At 46.7% G+C, this 21,211-nt stretch overlaps 1 protein-coding gene across 1 annotated transcript in view; it reads right to left on the reverse strand.

The window, feature by feature from the left end:
* Positions 1-5,033: 5,033 nt before the first annotated feature.
* LOC120927438 (cyclic AMP receptor-like protein A) overlaps positions 5,034-21,211 on the reverse strand; it is a 712,728-nt gene continuing 696,550 nt past the window's right edge. Inside the window, exon 13 of the mRNA XM_040338115.1 lies at positions 5,034-5,742. Within this exon, the coding sequence (XP_040194049.1) occupies positions 5,578-5,742 (165 nt within the window). The 3' untranslated portion in view covers positions 5,034-5,577. The remainder of the gene's footprint in view (positions 5,743-21,211) is intronic.

A 21,211-nucleotide genomic window follows, 5' to 3' on the forward strand; every position in this document is an offset into this window, starting at 1 on the left:
TCAAGTACACAGCACACTTTTATACAGAATTTTGGAACATCCCACTCCCAACAACCGCTTTCCTATTAGTCAATTGTAAAGTATATCCAGTCTTCACTCAGGTCCCCCTTGACCATGCAAATGAGGACTTGAAATTGTCAACAGGGATTGGTCCAATAGCTTGGATAGAAAGACTTGTGTATTGAGACAGAAGCCCCAGGGGGTAATCAATGTACACAATAACCTGGTTCCAGCTAGACGGCCTGACTCCGACACCCGCTCTTAACCTGCAGAACACAATAAAAGGTATTTCGCAAGCTGGTTCCACTTAGCATTTCAAAAGCCTTGCATTGAATGTCCCTCTCCTGTGTAACATATGTCAAGTAGAAACACTTTAATATCTCAAGGTCCATGACAAATATGAACACTAGTATTGTTATGGTCCTCTGGTTTTTCAAGGCTCTTTTTTTCTTCTGGTGGCTCTTGCTTGGAATGGGATGTAGCCTGTTTTTGAGGCTTCTGTTTAACAAATGGGTAGTGTTGATCGCTTGTGAGCTGGTCATTCAAATTAACAGATGCCACATCGGATGTCTCATTCTTGTTCTTACTTTTATCAGTATCAAAGTGCTTTTCTTTATTATCCTCTGCAGGGGGAGCTCTACGGAGAAGGGGAGGAGAGGTAGAGGTGTAGCGGCTGTGGGTACAGCCGCTACTTAAAGGGTCACTAAAGGAAAAAAATTTTTTAGCTGAAATGACTGTTTACAGGGCATAGAGACATAATAGTTAACTGATTCCTTTTAAAAATGATTACAAATAGATAAAAAAACAATCATATAATGTGCCTGCAGTGTAGTTTCGTTTTTGCTGTTGTTTGCTGGTTCTCTGATGTACAGAGAGCCACTAGAGGGCAGTCAGCCAATAGAGAGCAGTGATACTTTGTCTAAAACTCCTCAGCACCAATCCAGTTTCGTTTTACACACAATAATCACACCTCCTTGATTAGTGACCACCGTGAGAAATCTCCCAGTACTGTGGTTATCAGGAAACAGGCAACCAGGAAGTGTCCAGAACAGAGAGGATTTACAGCAACATCAAAGCAAAAACGAACAATGAGGACATGAAACCAGGACTGCAGCAAGGTAAAGGAAGCTATTTAGCTAAAAAAAAAAATTCCTTTAGTGACCCTTTAATTTCTTTTGAGCCACGGATTTGCTTATCGATGTTTGCGGCAGTTATAGTAACTATTATATTTAAAGTGACAGCGCAGAAGTACCACTTTTGCCATATGAAAAAAAGGTCTCCTCTAATAGATATTGGGCTGTGAAACATTTGGAAGGTGAGAATAGTTTGTCAGGACTTTCCCAGTCTCCATACAAGACATCCTGTAGTACAGTGGTTCTCAACCTTTCTAGAGTCGTGACCCCCTTGATAAAATTTCCCAAGTTGTGGGGACCCCTTACAGTAGAATTATTTTTGTAGCGTGGGTTGTCAGCACCCAAGGCAAGACAAGTAATTCCCTTCCACTCGTATAGTATTAAAACCCTTATGGTACATTTTAGGATGTACAACTCTCACTCTCTTTGTTCTCCTTTCATTCACTTTTATCTCCCTCTATCCTAATGTCTTGTTTTTTTTTTCCACACCTCTCTCTAGCCGCCCGTCTTGTTCTTTTCTCTTATTCTTTCTCCCCCTTTTTCTTTGTTCCTCCAGCTCTTTTCCGCTCCCTTTCATGTATTCTCTATTTTTATTCATTTTCTTACTCTTTGGTGGGGGGAATGGGATGAGTGTCAGTGCTGGCGGAGAGTTGGGATCAGTGGCAGTGCTGTAGGGGGAGTTCTGATCAGCCAACTTGGGTGCTCTTGATCAAAGTCACCTGCTGATCTGAAAACTGTAATGGGGACTTTTAATGGCAACTATAATCACAGATAGTGTAACTCACTGTGTCTCCGACTTTGTGGTGTCTCGCAGCAGTGACACTTATGCTGAAATCAGGATCTCCTTTAGCCCCTCCCACTTCACATTTCTCACCAGTCAGCTGGCCTCTAGTCTCTGCCCCCCAGCCATGACGTGAACTGAATGGGCAGCTGCGGGCTTCAGGAACAGCCCAGCTGGGCGGCCACAGGCTCCAGAGACAGCCCTGCTGCGCGGCCACGAAAAGGCTGGGAGAGCTGTGCAGGCTTCAGGAACAGCCCAGGATTCGGTGACCCCTGGCAAATTGTCATTTGACCCCCGAGGGGGTCCCGACCCCCAGGTTGAGAACCACTGCTGTAGTAGGATGTGCAGTGGGATTTTTTTTTAAGTCTGATGCCGCGTACACACGGTCGTTTTTGTCTTGTAAAAAAACTTTGTTTTTTCTCACGAAAAAAAAACAATGTTTTTCAAACTTCATTTTAAAAAACGACGATGCCTACACACCATTGTTTTTTCAAAATGCTCTAGCAAAACGCGGTTATGTACAACACGTACGACGGCACTCTGTTCCATTCAAGCTCGCGTCATAACTTGCTTCTGAGCATGCACGGATTTAAAAACGTTGTTTTAAACGTTGTTTTAGCCCACACACGATCATTTTTTATGACACAAAAAACGACATTTTGAAAAACTACATAAAAAATTGAAGCATGTTCGAATTTTTTTTTTGGTCGTTTTTTAGAAGACAAAAAACGACATAAAGCCCACACACGATCATTTTAAATGACGTTTTTTTAAAAAATGTCGTTTTATTTCATCACAAAAAACGACCGTGTGTACGTGGCATCAGGGCTTCTAAGGGTTTCTGGACTAGCAAAAGTGCTAGTAGAATTGACAGGCAGTGGTAGTTGACCAGCAATATGGTCCGGGGGTTAAGTGGTTAAGGTGGCTAGGTCACTGAAGGTGGCAGCAAAAGGGAATCCAAATGGAACACGCATTTTGCAATTAGAAGCAGTGGTTGGAAGGCGCTAAGCTCATAGTATGTGGCAGGAACAGAGTGCAGAGTGCAAGAAAGTTCACCCAATAACATAGTACCCAATTACTTAGCATTTTAATCCTGTCCTTGGAAATCAACAGAAAAGAGGGGATAGTAGTGGTGCCCAATGGTGTAATAAAATAAGTAGTTTTCTAAGCTTAGCTCAAATAGCCTATTCATAAATGAGTACTTCAGAGACAGGGGTATGCCAGAGGCTGTGCCATGGTTCTGGACCTGGAAAGCACTCTGTAGCTAATAAACACAGTACATACGACTCCAGAGACAAGACCAGTACCCCAGTTGTCTGGTCCAGCGGAGTCTGGGTACGATCTTCAACATAAATCTTGAATAAAAGAATAAATGCTAGTACAAATGGGTTAAACTTTTCTCAGGAGAGAAAAGACATCTATCCTCCTGGTACACAAGCAAAACATTGAGTGTGAGGGGTTATACAAGGTGGCAATATAACCTAAATGACTGGGAACTACAGCACATCTCCCTAATTTTCATAACATAGGGAGGAGAGGTGTTCTGTAGACCACAGAGGTTACTGGGCATGGCTGATAACATTGCTGGAGATTTCAGCAAAGCACCATAGTAAGCCTATAGGGGCGTCATAGCCCAGGCTCTGCATTTGTGGTCAGTGATCTCTCCTCTACACTTAAGCTGCTGTTGGAGAGATTATTTGACTGGACCTTCATGTGATCAGAAAGGAGCGACTTTAGAATAAGTATAGGCATCTTTCCCTTTACAAGGTAGATACAATAGGCCTAGAATGGGGTTGAGGAAGTAGATTTAAGCTTAGTGAGGTTTTGATTGGAATTACACAATATATTTATATACAATTTACAGTATATTTAACAGACCAAAAATAAGTAAACAAGGGAGGCTCACACTTTAAGAGGACTCTATATAAAGTTTCAGTTAGTAAGAAAGTATGAAGGCAAGCAGCTTCTGCCATGCGCTCGCTTTAGAAAACCCTTAGCAATTTGTGAATCTTTGTATGAATGTATGGGCCCACCCTAATTAAATGTAAAAGAGAGATTTTACATACCTAGCATTTTTTTTTTTTTTTATAAAACATCAGTTTTAAAGCTTATAAAAGCAAATAAATATATATTAGTACAGCTTCCCCTTTTGATGGCTCATAGACATTAGATGACAGTCTCACCTAGGCACCAGGCAACAATTTACTGTCTACAGTATGAGCTAACTGCAGATGCTGACAGACAAGACTCAGATGGGGTTATGGTGATTGGGAGAACACATAGCATCCTAACACATACTGTACATTTCCTCTACGGTAAAAGGTAGGACATTCTGATCAGTCACAAAGATTTTCAGGGATGTAGGTATATCTTTGCTACCAACATACTATAGCTGATAACAAGCTCCATGAATTGTAAGTTTGGTAAGGACTAGCCTGTATTTACCTTTTATATGCCTTCCTACCATCTTGCTTGCCAACAGAAGACTGAGGCCCCGTACACACGTCCGAGAAACTCGACGAGCAAAACGCATTGTTTTGCTTGTCGAGTTCCTTGTGAAGCCGCCGAGGATCTCGGCGAGCCAAGTTTCCCCATTGACTAACGAGGAAATAGAGAACATGTTCTCTATTTGGCTCGACAAGTTCCTCGTCGGTTTCCTCGGCCAAAAGTGTACACACCACCGGTTTCCTCGGCAGAGTACGGCTCCCATCGAGTTTCTGGCTGAATTCTGCCGAGAAACTCGGTCGTGTGTACGGGGGGCCTCACACTGGGTGGGAACTAACACAGATCTAAGAATCTTACCCTGCTCACATGTGGCAATGCATACGCCTGGCAATTGACTGTTCATGCACAAAGTGCTATTGGAGGTTGAGGAGAGAGTTCCCATACTTGGATGTTACAGAGATTTCCCCAGAGCAGGTAAATAGGACAATACATATGTGTGAGGAAAGAGAGTAAAGACTTACCAAGACTGTTGTACAGAAAACCTATTGCTTTGGCCTAAATGCGCAAAGCGCAAATTTGTTTTGCATTCACCGCTCCTTTAAACAAAATACTAAAACAGAAAAAAAATACAATAAGTTACAACTGTAACCTGTTCAAGTAAACTCAGTACAGTATTTAGGTCCTGTCCACTTTTAATGGGTAATTTTTTATTATCAGTTGTATTGTACTGGATATAATAAAAAAAAAAATGTAACTTAACAGCAAAGACACAAAAATAAATACTTTCAGCTACTGAGGGGCATATGCTTATATAGATCTCACAGGAGAATGTTTATAAGATTTGCATGTTTTTGTGTAAAGCGCAGGATTGTTTTTGTTCATTAACTTTGAGAGACATGTATATCCTTAGGACTGGTAGATAACAAAATGCTGGGCATGCACCTCACAGCATTTCCAGGTAGGTAAGGCCACCAAATGTGCTGTCCTAAGATTTGCAGTTGGTATGACCCCATCGAGTCTTGTGGCTGTGTTGCAGTCAGAAGCTCCGGTTCTATGCCATTAAATATTTACAAGTTAGTATTAATAATGGAGGATGACAGCTCCTTAATCAGGCATTCCAAGGTTGTCTTTTGCCTTCTGCTTTTTCTTTCAAGCAGTGCATATTCAATGGGAACTGGTGCATTCTTTTAACCTTTGGTTTCATTCAAACAGAGATGGTCAGGGTCCTTTGTCTCTTAATGTCATGGATGGCATGGAGAATAATACTGTGGTATCATCGCCAGAATCTGAATCTTCTTCATCTATGCGATTCATATACCGCACATTGGCGGGATGATATTCCTTGATCTTTGTGCTGTCACAGAGTCGAGACTGGAAAGCCACCTGCAAAACCAGAAAAATAAATAAATGTTTTAGTCTGTTAAGAACTGCTGCTGTATGTACAGTATTTAGACTGATTTGCCCTTATTTGTGGCTCAGCTTGTACACCGGCAGGGCTGGACTGGGGCAAAAAGTTGGCCCTGGAATCATCCAGACTGGCCCACTTTGACAGGTCTCTCCCATGGCGGCTGAACAACTCCTGCACTCCCCCCCTGGCCACCCACACCCCCTCTCCCCCTTCACTAGCCACTAGCCATTCTAATTTATTAGAGTAGGCTGGTACTCTTATAGACAGTACCAGTGGGGAAGCTAGACATTATTTCACCCGGGGCAAAGAATCAGTTCGGTGCCCCCCCCTTATGGGACAAGATCAGGCAGAAGTGAGAAACTCCCAGGCCATAGCTGTTGAGTCAGCTGTCTGTCCCCTCCCCATGCTCCTCTGTTGTCCCCCCTGCTCCTCTGGATCTCCCCCTGCTTCTCTGTTCCCCCCAGGTGAGTGCTGCGGGAAGGGAGAGACAGAGGAGTGGAGGGGGCGGCGGTCCGCTGTCACTGAAGCCGGCCCACTGAGCCATCGGCCCACCGGGAAACTCCCTGCAGTCCCAATGGCCAGTCCATCCCTGTACACCGGAAACCTATGACATATTAACTTGTTTGTGTATAATCATCCTGATAGGCAGGGTCTTTCTCTACCAGTCCACTGAGTGCCCCCAGAGTTATCTGTAAAAGGCAGCACAGGGAGAACTGTGGAGGGAGAAAGGCAATCTCCGTTTTTGCTGTGCAACCATCAGAAATAAAACTGAACTTTGGGCAAACAGCTAGAAAACACCTAAAAAAGCATGTACAGTTTATGACTTGGTACCTGCCAAACGACGTATAATACTGTTCAGTCAGCTGGGCTCTAGACGTAAACTAACAAACAGCACAGTCAGGTCTGTGGCCACCTTGCAGACTACCTTGCAGCTAAGTAATGCAGCCTGGTCAAAGTTGTACAACCAACAATTGATCAGGCAATAAAAGAGCAGCAGCACTCTAATCACATAATCCCTGTGCATTCATGGTCACTGTACTACAACAGAGTACTGATTTGCCAAGCTTCCCTTTGATTTTACATTTTTAAAGGTGCCTCTGAAGATGGTAACAAGAGGCTAATATCAAGGCATATTAAACAATTTGCTAGCTATGCGTAAAAATGCACACATTTTTATTATATACAAACGTGGATTAATTTGTGTTTGATAATCTGTCTGGAGTTTAGTTTTAACCCTTTTGCTGCCACCAAAATGCCATACGTTTGCAGCAGCAGGGGTTTTACACACATTTCTGGCTGATGTGGCATATAAAATATGTTTAAATCTGACAAGCGGACTGTTGGCTGTAAGGTGCAAGTGATCTGGGGGCTGTGCCACCACTGGATCACTTCCAAAGTCCCCCGGTATGCATTCTCTCGCCTTGTTTCCCAGGCTTTGCTATCCAACATGCAGGCCTAAGAACCCCATGGCAGATCATGACAGATAGAGGGGAGGGAGACAAGTGATTGTTGATTCGCTGATTTTCTCTAACTAGAGGGATCACGAAAAGATATGTGCATTACATCACTTCTGGGTTCAGCTGTCACTTCCGCTGTGACCAGGTAAGAAGCTAAAACACAATCTGCACATTTTAGTGAAAGGCAGAAAAAATATCAGGGGTCCAATGTCGCAACAAAATGCTATCACATAAGTGACTTTGATCCCCTATGTGATAAAATAAAGTTTAGTTAAAAAAAGTGTAGAAAGTGTAAGTTACATTCGAGCAGTTGAACCGGAACTTTAGTCAGAAAATTAAGTCCTGATAGATCACTTCCTGCTAGCCCAGTGGTGTCAAACTCGATTCCTGCTATTACTCACAGTTAACTTTAAACTGATGACCTATAAGAGTTACAAATCAATTACCAGAGTTTCAAGGTTTGAAAGACCACAACAAACGAAGGTCACCAATCTACCAGTAAATAGAACCTGGGGGTAACAGGAGGCAGAACTTGGGAAAAGGAGGGTAACCTTCTAATTATTTACAATAAATGCCAATCATAATTGTGGTGCAATAGAAAGTAATAAGGAAAGAACTAGGATTTCAAAGAACTTTGAAAACTTAAAGAGCTCCATGCAGGGGCGTAACTAGAAATCACAGGGCCCCATAGCAAAATGTTGTATGGGGCCCCCCAGAGCCGCCCTAGTGTCAATGCAGCGTGACCTGTGCCCCATACAGCGTGACCTGTGCCCCATACAGCGTGACCTGTGCCCCATACAGCGCGACCTGTGCCCCATGCAGCGCGACCTGTGCCCCATGCAGCGTGACCTGTGCCCAATGCAGCGTGACCTGTGCCCAATGCAGCGTGACCTGTGCCCCATACAGCGTGACCTGTGCCCCATACAGCGTGGCCCGTGCCCCATACAGCGTGGCCCGTGCCCCATACAGCCTGGCCTGCCTGTGCCCAATACAGCCTGGCCTGCCTGTGCCCAATACAGCCTGGCCTGCGCCCAATACAGCATTGCCTGTGCCCAATACAGCATTGCCTGTGCCCAATGCGGCATGTCCTGTGCCCAATACAGCGTTGCCTGTGCCCAATACAGCCTGGCCTGCCTGTGCCCAGTACAGTCTGAACTGCCTGTGCCCAATACAGCATTGCCTGTGCCCAATACAGCCTGGCCTGCCTGTGCCCAATACAGCCTCACTTGTGCAGAGGAAGAGGCAAGTCGGCCGGATCAGCAGAGAGCGGGATTGCCCGCTGTATTAGCTTTCATTTGAATTTCCCGTCTTCCCGGGGGGCTCATCGTCACATAGCCCCACCTCTTAGCTCAGCGCCTTTGATGACATCACATGTCCGACACTGGACCGGCATTCTGTCGATCAAAGGTGCTGGGCCAAGAGGTGAAGCTATGTGACATGAGCCCCGGGAACACTGGAAGTTCTAATGAAAGCTATTACAGCGGGCAATTCCGCTCTCTGCTGATACAGACAGCTCGCCTCTTCCTCTCCTCTCTCTTCCCCTGGCTGGGAGACCATGCCGGCGATGCTCTTATCCTCACCGGGCCCAGTGTTGCCAACCCCCCCAAGTGAAATTTACTGGCAAGTTCCCGCGCCGAACGTTCTGCGCATGCTCCGTGTTAAAATTTCCCGACGTGCTTTGCACGAAATTACGGCGCCCCAATGTTTTTTTTGAATGGCGACGTGCGTTGCGGCGTTTCGTATTCCCGGACGTCTTACGCAAAAAAAAAACGAAATTCGACGCGGGAACGACGGCCATACTTTAACATGGCTGATCTAAAGATAAGCCATGTTAAAGCAGGTGTAACTTTGCGACGGGAAAAAATGACTAGCGTTGACGTACGAGATTGCAAAAGAACGTGCGGATCTTCGTGGATCGCCGTAACTAGTCATTTGCATATTTTACGCCGACCGCAATGGAATCGCCACCTAGCGGCCGGCCTAGAATTGCATCCTAAGATCCGACGGTGTAAGTCAATTACACCTGTCGGATCTTTTGGCTATCTATGCGTAACCTGATTCTATGAATCAGTCGCATAGTTAGGACGGGCGGATCACAGAGATACGACGGCGTATCTCTTCTGTGAATCTGGCCCATAGTATTTAGTCACTAAATTAAGACACTAAACTACAACGGCAAGCATGGCTGGTGCAAAACTATTTTGCACCCAAGGCGAGACCAGCTACTTGCGCGCCCCCCCCCCCTTTAAAAAAATTAATAACTAACATTAATTCAATAATTTTAGCACCAGAACTCCTGGTGGAAGGATGGAAACAGGTGGACAGGAGTGCAGCAAGTTGGAGGGAGGATGGAGCCAGGTGGACAAGAGAGGGGGGGTCAGCCAGGTAAGGGGATGGAGCCAGGTGGACAGGAGAGGGATGTGTAGCCAGATGGAGGGATGGAGCCAGGTGGATAGGAGGGGGGTGTAGCCAGGTGGAGAGATGGAGCCAGGTGGATAGGAGGGGGTGTAGCCAGGTGGAGGGATGGAGACAGGTGGATAGGAGGGGGTGTAGCCAGGTGGAGGGATGGAGACAGGTGGATAGGAGGGGGGTGTAGCCAGGTGGAGGGATGGAGCCAGGTGGATAGGAGGGGGTGTAGCCAGGTGGAGGGATGGAGACAGGTGGATAGGAGGGGGTGTAGCCAGGTGGAGGGATGGAGACAGGTGGATAGGAGGGGGGTGTAGCCAGGTGGAGGGATGGAGACAGGTGGATAGGAGGGGGGTGTAGCCAGGTGGAGGGATGGAGCCAGGTGGATAGGAGGGGGGTGTAGCCAGGCGAAAGGGATGGAGCCAGGTGGATAAGAGGGGGGTGCAGCCAGGTGGAGGGATGGAGCCAGGTGTATAAGAGGGGGGTGTAGCCAGGTGGATAGGAGGGGGTGGAGCCAGACGAAAGGAATGGAGAGCCAGGTGGATAGGAGGGGCTGCAGCCAGGTGTATAAAAGGGGGGGTGTAGCCAGGTGGATAGGAGGGGCTGCAGCCAGGTGTATAAGAGGGGGGGTGTAGCCAGGTGGATAGGAGGGGCTGCAGCCAGGTGTATAAGAGGGAGGGTGTAGCCAGGTGGATAGGAGGGGCTGCAGCCAGGTGTATAAGAGGGGGGTGTAGCCAGGTGGATAGGAGGGGCTGCAGCCAGGTGTATAAGAGGGGGGTGTAGCCAGGTGGATAGGAGGGGCTGCAGCCAGGTGTATGAGGGGGGTGTAGCCAGGTGGATAGAAGGGGCTGCAGCCAGGTGTATGAGAGGGGGGGTGTAGCCAGGTGGATAGGAGGGGCTGCAGCCAGGTGTATAAGAGGGGGGTGTAGCCAGGTGGATAGGAGGGGCTGCAGCCAGGTGTATAAGAGGGGGGTGTAGCCAGGTGGATAGGAGGGGCTGCAGCCAGGTGTATAAGAGGGGGGGTGTAGCCAGGTGGATAGGAGGGGCTGCAGCCAGGTGTATAAGAGGGGGGTGTAGCCAGGTGGATAGGAGGGGCTGCAGCCAGGTGTATGAGGGGGGTGTAGCCAGGTGGATAGGAGGGGCTGCAGCCAGGTGTATAAGAGGGGGGGTGTAGCCAGGTGGATAGGAGGGGCTGCAGCCAGGTGTATAAGAGGGGGGGTGTAGCCAGGTGAATAGGAGGGGCTGCAGCCAGGTGTATAAGAGGGGGGTGTAGCCAGGTGGATAGGAGGGGCTGCAGCCAGGTGTATAAGAGGGGGTGTAGCCAGGTGGATAGGAGGGGCTGCAGCCAGGTGTATAAGAGGGGGGTGTAGCCAGGTGTATGAGGGGGGTGTAGCCAGGTGGATAGGAGGGGCTGCAGCCAGGTGTATAAGAGGGGGGGTGTAGCCAGGTGGATAGGAGGGGCTGCAGCCAGGTGTATAAGAGGGGGGGTGTAGCCAGGTGGATAGGAGGGGCTGCAGCCAGGTGTATAAGAGGGGGGTGTAGCCAGGTGTATAAGAGGGGGGTGTAGCCAGGTGGATAGGAGGGGCTGCAGCCAGGTGTATACGAGGGGGGGTGTAGCCAGGTGGATAGGAGGGGCTGCAGCCAGGTGTATAAGAGGGGGGTGTAGCCAGGTGGATAGGAGGGGCTGCAGCCAGGTGTATGAGGGGGGTGTAGCCAGGTGGATAGGAGGGGCTGCAGCCAGGTGTATAAGAGGGGGGGTGTAGCCAGGTGGATAGGAGGGGCTGCAGCCAGGTGTATAAGAGGGGGGGTGTAGCCAGGTGGATAGGAGGGGCTGCAGCCAGGTGTATAAGAGGGGGGTGTAGCCAGGTGGATAGGAGGGGCTGCAGCCAGGTGTATAAGAGGGGGTGTAGCCAGGTGGATAGGAGGGGCTGCAGCCAGGTGTATAAGAGGGGGGTGTAGCCAGGTGGATAGGAGGGGCTGCAGCCAGGTGTATAAGAGGGGGGTGTAGCCAGGTGGATAGGAGGGGCTGCAGCCAGGTGTATAAGAGGGGGGTGTAGCCAGGTGGATAGGAGGGGCTGCAGCCAGGTGTATGAGGGGGGTGTAGCCAGGTGGATAGGAGGGGCTGCAGCCAGGTGTATAAGAGGGGGGGTGTAGCCAGATGGATAGGAGGGGCTGCAGCCAGGTGTATAAGAGGGGGGGTGTAGCCAGGTGGATAGGAGGGGCTGCAGCCAGGTGTATAAGAGGGGGGTGTAGCCAGGTGTATAAGAGGGGGGTGTAGCCAGGTGGATAGGAGGGGCTGCAGCCAGGTGTATAAGAGGGGGGTGTAGCCAGGTGGATAGGAGGGGCTGCAGCCAGGTGTATAAGAGGGGGGTGTAGCCAGGTGGATAGGAGGGGCTGCAGCCAGGTGTATGAGGGGGGTGTAGCCAGGTGGATAGGAGGGGCTGCAGCCAGGTGTATAAGAGGGGGGTGTAGCCAGGTAGATAGGAGGGGCTGCAGCCAGGTGTATGAGGGGGGTGTAGCCAGGTGGATAGGAGGGGCTGCAGCCAGGTGTATAAGAGGGGGGTGTAGCCAGGTGGATAGGAGGGGCTGCAGCCAGGTGTATAAGAGGGGGGTGTAGCCAGGTGGATAGGAGGGGCTGCAGCCAGGTGTATAAGAGGGGGGTGTAGCCAGGTGGATAGGAGGGGCTGCAGCCAGGTGTATGAGGGGGGTGTAGCCAGGTGGATAGGAGGGGCTGCAGCCAGGTGTATAAGAGGGGGGTGTAGCCAGGTGGATAGGAGGGGCTGCAGCCAGGTGTATGAGGGGGGTGTAGCCAGGTGGATAGGAGGGGCTGCAGCCAGGTGTATAAGAGGGGGGGTGTAGCCAGATGGATATGAGGGGCTGCAGCCAGGTGTATAAGAGGGGGGGTGTAGCCAGGTGGATAGGAGGGGCTGCAGCCAGGTGTATAAGAGGGGGGTGTAGCCAGGTGGATAGGAGGGGCTGCAGCCAGGTGTATAAGAGGGGGGGTGTAGCCAGGTGGATAGGAGGGGCTGCAGCCAGGTGTATAAGAGGGGGGTGTAGCCAGGTGTATAAGAGGGGGTGTAGCCAGGTGGATAGGAGGGGCTGCAGCCAGGTGTATAAGAGGGGGGTGTAGCCAGGTGGATAGGAGGGGCTGCAGCCAGGTGTATAAGAGGGGGGTGTAGCCAGGTGGATAGGAGGGGCTGCAGCCAGGTGTATAAGAGGGGGGTGTAGCCAGGTGGATAGGAGGGGCTGCAGCCAGGTGTATAAGAGGGGGGTGTAGCCAGGTGGATAGGAGGGGGTGGAGCCAGGTGGAGGGAGTCACACATCAGTGATAAGGTCTGACTAGAACTTGGAATCCTTCACCCCCAGCGCTTCCCCCGACCACCTCTTACCTTGTACACTTCTCTTCAGATCAGCTCCCTCCACATGGCAGCGGGCAGCAGTCGGTGTCACAAGTCCCAGGATTAGCAGATGAGGTCTCTTACAGGCTGTGAGTCACAGCTCATGCAGGGAGACCTCCTCCAGCTTGTCCCCCGTCCGATCAGCTGATCTGTTGGTTCCACCCCCGGGCTTCGGCAGACGACCGCGGAGAGGCTGGGAAAGCAGGGCAGGCTGCAGGACCCAGCGTGTGTCCTATGGCTAGTCCATCCGGGTGTCTCTGTGCACAATGTCCCTCATCCTGCTCCTCCAATGGCTGCACGCCTGCACATGACCCAGGGAGGGAGGCGGGGCGGGCAGAGAGCTAACACCCACAGCTGCTGGACATTGACATGGTCACTTTCTGGGGGAGGGGGGGTCTGCCTGCTCCTTCTCACAGCCAGCCAGATGGAGCTGCGGGAGCCGTTTCCCACTACACTACACTCCGCACCGCACCAGCCACCACCTGCCAGGTCCGGCCCGGGCCCCCCTGATCCTCACTCAGCTGCGGGCCCCATAGCGCCCGCGTGGGTCGCTATGGCGGTAGTTCCGCCACTGGCACCATGTTTACACCGTACACTTTTATTTTATAACATCACAATTGTAATAATACAATCAACAGTTATATACTTGAAAAATCTTCTTTCATGTTGTGAGTGCTCACTGTCTACTGGCCATCTCTTTCCACAACTTCCTGGATTCCCAGCATGCTTTGCAGCTTCTCATCTGCTGTTTGCTTTCAATTACTAAGGACTATATATCCCGTGGTACCTTGCTGCCTGCAAGAAGTGATCCCTGTACTGACCCCGTCTCCTGAATCTCCTCCTCTCAGCATCTATAGTTCAGAAAGCAGGCTCTGTGAAATGTGTGACACAGCAGTGCCCACTCACAGGGCATAGAGAATATGGGGTTAATTTACTAAACCCAGAGAGTGAAAAACAGTGCAGTCCTGCATAGAAACCAATTAGCTTTCATGTTGTTGTCTTTTTTTGTCAAAGCTTAATTGAACAAGCTGTAGTTAGAAGCTGATTGGCTACCATGCACAGAAGCAGCAGATTTTGCAGTTTTAGTAAATCAACCCCTATGTGTCACAGAATTTAATTATGTAAATGTGTGGGATTCAAAAAGTATGTTTAAAAACTTCAAGATCATTAAGATTAGGCCTCATGTCTTTCTATCTCTCCTAGATAGCCTTCCTCCTAGCAGGAGCATTTTGACAGAAAAAACGCTTGACACTTGTAAAAGTGTGTAAGGCCTTTAGCCAAGTCAAGCAATTGGGCATTAATTAATTTCATTAGCCAGAATAACAATTTATTCTGCCCATTAAAATGAATTAACAAGTGCTAAATGTGCCTAGCATAAACACGCATTTAGACACGTTTGGACACGTTTAGAAGCGTCAAGCATTTTTTCTGCCAAAACACTGCTACTCCTGGACACACTGGCAATGGGGTTTTTACATTGACACATAGGGGTTGATTTACTAAAGGGACATAACTATTTCGCTAGTTAGCGTCAGTTAGTGTCAGTGTCAGTTAGTGTCAATCCCAGACAGTGTCCGATTTTAACCCTTTGATTGCCTGTAACACTAACACGCACACTATATAACGTATACAGTATATTTGCCTTTATTAAATCAACCTCCCAGCTTCCGGCTAACAGAGGCAGGTAAACAAAATGCCAGGTGCCCTTTGGAGCATCTGAAAAAACGTCCAGTGGGCATGAAGCCTTATTAGGAGTAGGAAATAACTGAAATTCAATGTGGAAATACATTTTAAGATTTTAAACTTTGACAATACATATATTTTAATTACTTTACAATTCTTATTCGCATCAAGATGATTGAGAGCTTGTTTTTAAACCCTGGGTACAAATGGCTTATCAAGGTTAAAGCTGGTAAACACTCTTTTCCCTCAAAAGCTACCTTCTGTCATGTATGCTTTCATCTACATCCTGCAAATCCGCTTGTTTACATGCCCAGATTAGTAAAGCTCACGCTGTACTTCGGAGCCACTTCGTAAGTGCCTCGGGTTTAAAAGACCCTAGTCCTGTGGTCGTGTCTTTGCCTCCATTTCCTTTTGGTCATTTACAAAACGCACAGCCTTAGTTTTCCATTTATGAATGGTCAGAAACTGATGAAGGCAGGACATCAGCGCTGGGGTCTTTCAGACCTGCAACACTTACAGTACAACCAAGTGGTCCCTTTAGTTCAGCGACCTGGAAGTGCAATATTGTTACATGATGAAGTTGAGAGATCATGCCTTAACATATGAAACAAATGATAACTAGTGTTGCTCACGAATATTCGTATTGCGAATATTCGGCTCGAATATGGCATATTCGCGATATATTTCGAATTTCGCGGTGAATATTCGCGATTCCGAATATTCGCATTTTTTCAATTTTATTTTTAAAACAGATCACATCCTATCGACGTCTAAAAGCATTGCTGGTATGATTAGAGACCCTGGGCCGAGTAGCTAAGCTGAGGCGATCCTTTTATGTTGCCGAATTAAAAAAAAAAAAAAAATTGCGAATTTTCGCTTATGCATATGCGAAAATGATTGCAAATTTTCGATAACTGTGGTAGGAGAACTCTGATTGTCTCTGATGCAAAAGGGGGGGGGCTTTGTGTATGTTTCTGTTATTAATATTTGTATGTTTGATATTATTTTTTTTTGTAAGAAGGAAAAAATTGCGCATACCTTAAAAAAAGGGGAGAATACAGCAGCAACTCAAAAATTTTATACAACATAAATTAATACAAGACAGAAAATGGAGTCGCTCTACAAGAATAAAAAATATGTCTAGTGACAAGACATGTGGGCAAATTATAAAATAAGCAAGCGCAAATAACTTGTGAAATACACAGTGAAACAAATATATAAAGAAATATAGTCCCAATAATAGAAAAATAATCTTTCATAAAAATGTCTTTGATATGTGAAGTAAAAAAAAGTCCAAAGCATGCAGCATGAACGTGTTCAATCTTCAAGGTGTTTGATTGACAAACGGCTGTGACAGATGGATAGAGTAAAGAATCACCACCAATGCAAAACACTTTTTATTTTTTATTGTAAAATATCAAGAATATTCTGAGCCAATCAGAGTGCTCCTTCCGCATTTGCCGAATATTCGCAATTATTTTGTATTGTAAAATATCAAGAATATTCTGAGCCAATCAGAGTGCTCCTTCCGCATTTGCCGAATATTCGCAATCATTTTGTATTGTAAAATATCAAGAATATTCTGAGCCAATCAGAGTGCTCCTTCCGCATTTGCCGAATATTCGCAATTATTTTGTATTGTAAAATATCAAGAATATTCTGAGCCAATCAGAGTGCTCCTTCCGCATTTGCCGAATATTCGCAATTATTTTGTATTGTAAAATATCACGAATATTCTGAGCCAATCAGAGTACTCCTACAGCATTTGTCGAAATTGCGCAGTAAATATCGCATTCGCATTTTGCGAAATTTCGAAAAAATATCAAGAATATTCTGAGCCAATCAGAGTGCTCCTACCGCAGTTATCGAAATTTCGCAATTATTTTCGCATTAGCAATAGCGAAAATTCGCAATCATTTCATTTCGATAAAATATCACGAATATTCGAATTTAGCGAATATATCTCGAATATTCGACTATATATTCGAGATATATCGCGAAATCGAATATGGCGTATTCTGCTCAACACTAATGATAACATCTGGTAAACATTATCTACATTGAAACACATCCTATAAAAAAAAATGTGGTTTGGTTTTCTATTCACCTTTGCAAGATAAACTGTCTCCATAGAGATCTGAATCTCAGGTGATCACTGATTTTCAGTGGTTGCAAAAAAAAAAAAAAAATAGTCTGAAGAACAGCTGTGTCACCCATAGCAGACAACCAGACACATGGTTTAATTTAATTTCTTCTTTAAAAAAACAAAACAAAAAAAAAAACGAAAATTAGAAATGGATGAATTTGGTGATGTGGTCTTTGCACCAGTTTTTGTATGTGCAGTATTGGTTCTGTCAAATCAGTTCTTTCATTAGCTAAAAGGTACTGTATTTGCTGGCGTATAAGACTACCTTTTACACTTTAAAAAACTGGCCAAAAAGCAAGGGTCGTCTTATACGCCAGGTCAGCTGCTCGGATGCCTGCTGGATGTGCGGTAATACTGTTTGTAGCTTCGGCTACATACAGTATATACCGCTTAGCCAGTCCCGGTGAGCAATGTATTCAAATAAATGCAGAGCCTGCTCGGATTGAAGTAACAACCTCTGCCAATCTGAGCAGGCTACATACAGTAGCCTGCTCGGATTGGCTTTGAGGCCTCGTACACACGGCCGAGTTTCTCGGCAAAAACCAGCAAGAAGCTTGATGGTTTTTTTTTTTGCCGAGGAAACCGGTCGTGTGTACACTTTTCAACGAGGAAACCGCCGAGGGTCTCGTCGGGCCAAAAAGAAAGCATGTCTTCTTTTTCCCTGACGGCAATGGGAAAAGTTGGCTCGCCGAGATCCTCGGCGGCTTCACAAGGAACTTGACGAGCAAAACGATGTGTTTCGCCCGTCGAGTTCCTCGGCCGTGTGTACGAGGCCTGAGAGTCAGAGAGGCATGGGCTGATGATGTTACAGCCTCTGCCAATCCAAGCAGGCTTTGTATTTATTAATAGACTACATGGCTCGCTGTGATTGGCTCCAGCTCCAGCAAGAAGGAAGAAGAATTTGGCTCCAGCTTCAGCAAGAATGAAGAAGAATATGGCTCCAGAAGGAAGAAATATGAAGTGTCGGAAGCCTCGGAAAGGGGGACGTCTTATACGGTGAGTACAGGCAAAAAAATCTTTAAAAAAATGTAAAATTAGGGGGTCGTCTTATACGCCCGGTCACCTTATACACCGGCAAATACGGTATATATTATTTTAAAATTAAAGAATACTGTTCAGAATTCTTTGATTCTCTCTTTTTTCATGAAACATTCCTTTAGCAGCCAGTAACAGTACCTATTCCTGAATTACAACATTTGTAATAGCATAGCCAGCACTAAGCCCAGTGGAAAATAAAACAACCTGCATTGAACAGTGGGTGAGCCTGTCTGTTGCACACTTTTCACTGCTCCATCAGAAACAGAAGCCCTTGTGTATGGTCCAATTTAACACTATTCGGCCCCGTACACACGTCTGAGAAACTCGACGAGCAAAACACATCGTTTTGCTCGTCGAGTTCCTTGTGAAGCCGCCGAGGATCTCGGCGATCCAAGTTTCCCCGTTGACTAACGAGGAAATAGAGAACATGTTCTCTATTTGGCCCGACGAGATCCTCGTCGGTTTCCTCGGCCGAAAGTGTACACACGGCAGGGTTTCTCGGCAGAATACGGCTCCGGTCGAGTTTCTGGCTGAATTCTGCCGAGAAACTCGGTCGTGTGTACGGGGCCTCACACTTTGCCCATGCATCATTTGATTTAACAGATCAGAAGTGTCTTTCCGTGTCTTCATTTGCCTTTGCCATGAGCTTTGTTCCACTTTATAAAGTGGGTCGCTCATGATTCCATATTCAATCTCATTACCACATAAGAGGTACTTACTGTAGACCTCTACATTGTCTACTGAGCTTGCTATTTGTAGTATACAAGGAGTCTGTGCCTCCAAAGATCCTTTTCTTTGCTCATTTTTGGACAGTCCAGTTTGAACAGTGAAGATACATAATGTATGCTAAGTTTCTGTAGTCCTGAGTCACAGAAAAGCCTGCTGAATCTGGCTGCAATCGATAGAATTATTGGTAAGTGTCTGAAGTCCCCCTTAGGGGCATTTAGATTAGCACCACTTAATCAGCAACGGGTCATTACTTTACAATCAAATTAAGGTAAATTGAAAGGCTTTTAAACATTGCAATGTTTCCTGGATAGCAGCACACATTTACAGAATGACCCGTTTCCTCAAGTTGCTCTTTCGTTTTTTTTTTTTTATACACACATATACTTGAGATGAGCATTTAAAAGCAAAATGCGTTGTTTTTTTTTTTTAGTCCACAATTGATCTTCCTCCTGTCTTCACATATGCTTTTTCTTCTCTTTTAGCACTCAGGACAAAAAAACATAAAAGCTTGTTATTATGTTTTGCCAGTTTTCACAATCTTGAAATCTTCCACAAGATGATTTGCTATTCACCTGGGCTACAAGTGTGCACTCGTCATCATTATAGACGTCTATTTCACACATCGAGGATCGCCTTTCCTGAGCTACAAACAGAGTTTAACGGCATCTATAGCTTTAAAAGAAACATGAAAATGCTTTGGATGCGCTCCAAGACACATGGGCCCCAGCCGACGAGGAGGCTGTGATGCTTTGCACTTAGCACTTCAAGCTAGAAGATTCTGCCACATGCTGATAGCCTGCTGCTTGAATTACCACTTGCCAGTCTGAAGCACACAAATATCTGCGGTAGTGTATGTGTTGTCATATGTTATTTCTTTACACTCTGAGTCACGGGCATCAGCGTCTGTCATGCGATAGCATTCATCTTCTGACAGCATTCACCTTCCCTGCTAAACACGAGGCCGCCTTCCCCAAGCCTGTCTTTATCTGCTGACTTAAAATTAACTTGGGGTGTCTGCTCCTTGAATTGCTCTGTAATTATTTCAAGCACTCTTCTTCGCTAGAGCTTCCTTCTGTAGCGAGCCTGAAACAGATGCTCTCTATTGAAATTCTCACAAACCCCTTTAGTGTTGAATGGATCTGAGCTCTTTGTTGTAACTCACAGCAATTAACAGTATTTCATCCTGATCACTAAAGAAGATTTCAAGGTCATCATTTATTCAGGGCAGTTTAGGATGTTTCATTTGTTTTTATTTAGATATTTCAACACATTTACAGTTAAGCCCCGTACAGACGAGCGGACATTCCGATGAAAACGGTCTGCCGGACCGTTTTCATCGGACATGTCCGCTCGGAGATTTCTGTATGATGGTTGTACACACCATCATATAGAAATCCGGCCGGACAGGATACGCGGTGACGTGCCGCGCCGTCGCCGCGATGATGACGCGGCGACGTGCACGACCCTGGAAGGTAAATGCTTCCACGCATGCGTCGAATCACTTTGACGCATGCGAGGGCTTTGGGCCGTCTGGTCTGCCGTACACACGACCGAACATGTCTGCTGAAACTGGTCCGTCGGACCAGTTTCAGCAGACATGTTCGGTCGTGTGTATGAGGCCTAAGGCTGCATTCACACCTGAATGCTGCGTATTGTACCGCGATTTGCCGCGACAAATCGCAGTGTTTTGTCCCGCGATTTGCCGCGACAAAACGCGTTGTTTTTTAGCCTAAAATACGCCAGAGGGGTGATTTCACATTGTCGGCTATGCTGAACGCCGAAGCCGCCTGAAAAAAAGGGTCTGGGACTTGTTTTGAGCTTCAGGCATACGGCATTTCGGCGTTCGGCGTGGAGATGTGAACCATCTCCATAGCCGACAATGTTAAATCACCCCTCCAGCGTATTTCAGGCTGCAATAGCGTCGAACGTAAAAACGCCTAGGTGTGAATGGAGCCTAAGGACACATTCAAGAGACTGATGCAGCGTACACACAATAATTTTTCGGCATGAAAAAAACATTGTTTTTCAAAAATGTCATTTAAAATGATCGTGTGTGGGCTTCACATCATTTTTCGGGTTCTGAAAAAGGAAAACATTGGCTGTGTGCTGGGAGTTGAGTGTTCCCAGCACACAACGGGCGACAGACGGGATGTGACGGAATGCCCGTCTTTCGCCCGTAGCGTGTGGCCGTAAGTGGGTGCAAGTACCTGTCTTTAGACAGGTGTCTGCACCCCCCTCCCCCCTGAAAGGTGTCAAATGTGACACCGGAGGGGGGGAGGGTTCCGATCAGCGGGACTCCACTTTAGGGTGGAGAACCGCTTTAACGACGTTAAAAACCAGAAGCAAGTTATGAGACGGGAGCGCCTTTTCTGGTAAAAATACCGTTCATAATGGAGTAAGAACATTCATCACACTGTAACAGACAGAAAAGCGCAAATCGTCTTTTGCTAACACGGAATCAGCTAAAGCAGCCCCAATGGTGGTGTCATTTGCATTGATTTTCCCCTTTATAATTTGTTTTTTTCTACATGCTGAAAAACGTAGTTTTTTTCATGCCGAAAAATGACGTGTGTACGCGGCATGAGAT

The sequence above is a fragment of the Rana temporaria genome, chromosome 2, assembly GCF_905171775.1.
Source record: "Rana temporaria chromosome 2, aRanTem1.1, whole genome shotgun sequence".
In the NCBI taxonomy this organism is placed as follows: Eukaryota; Metazoa; Chordata; class Amphibia; order Anura; family Ranidae; genus Rana; species Rana temporaria.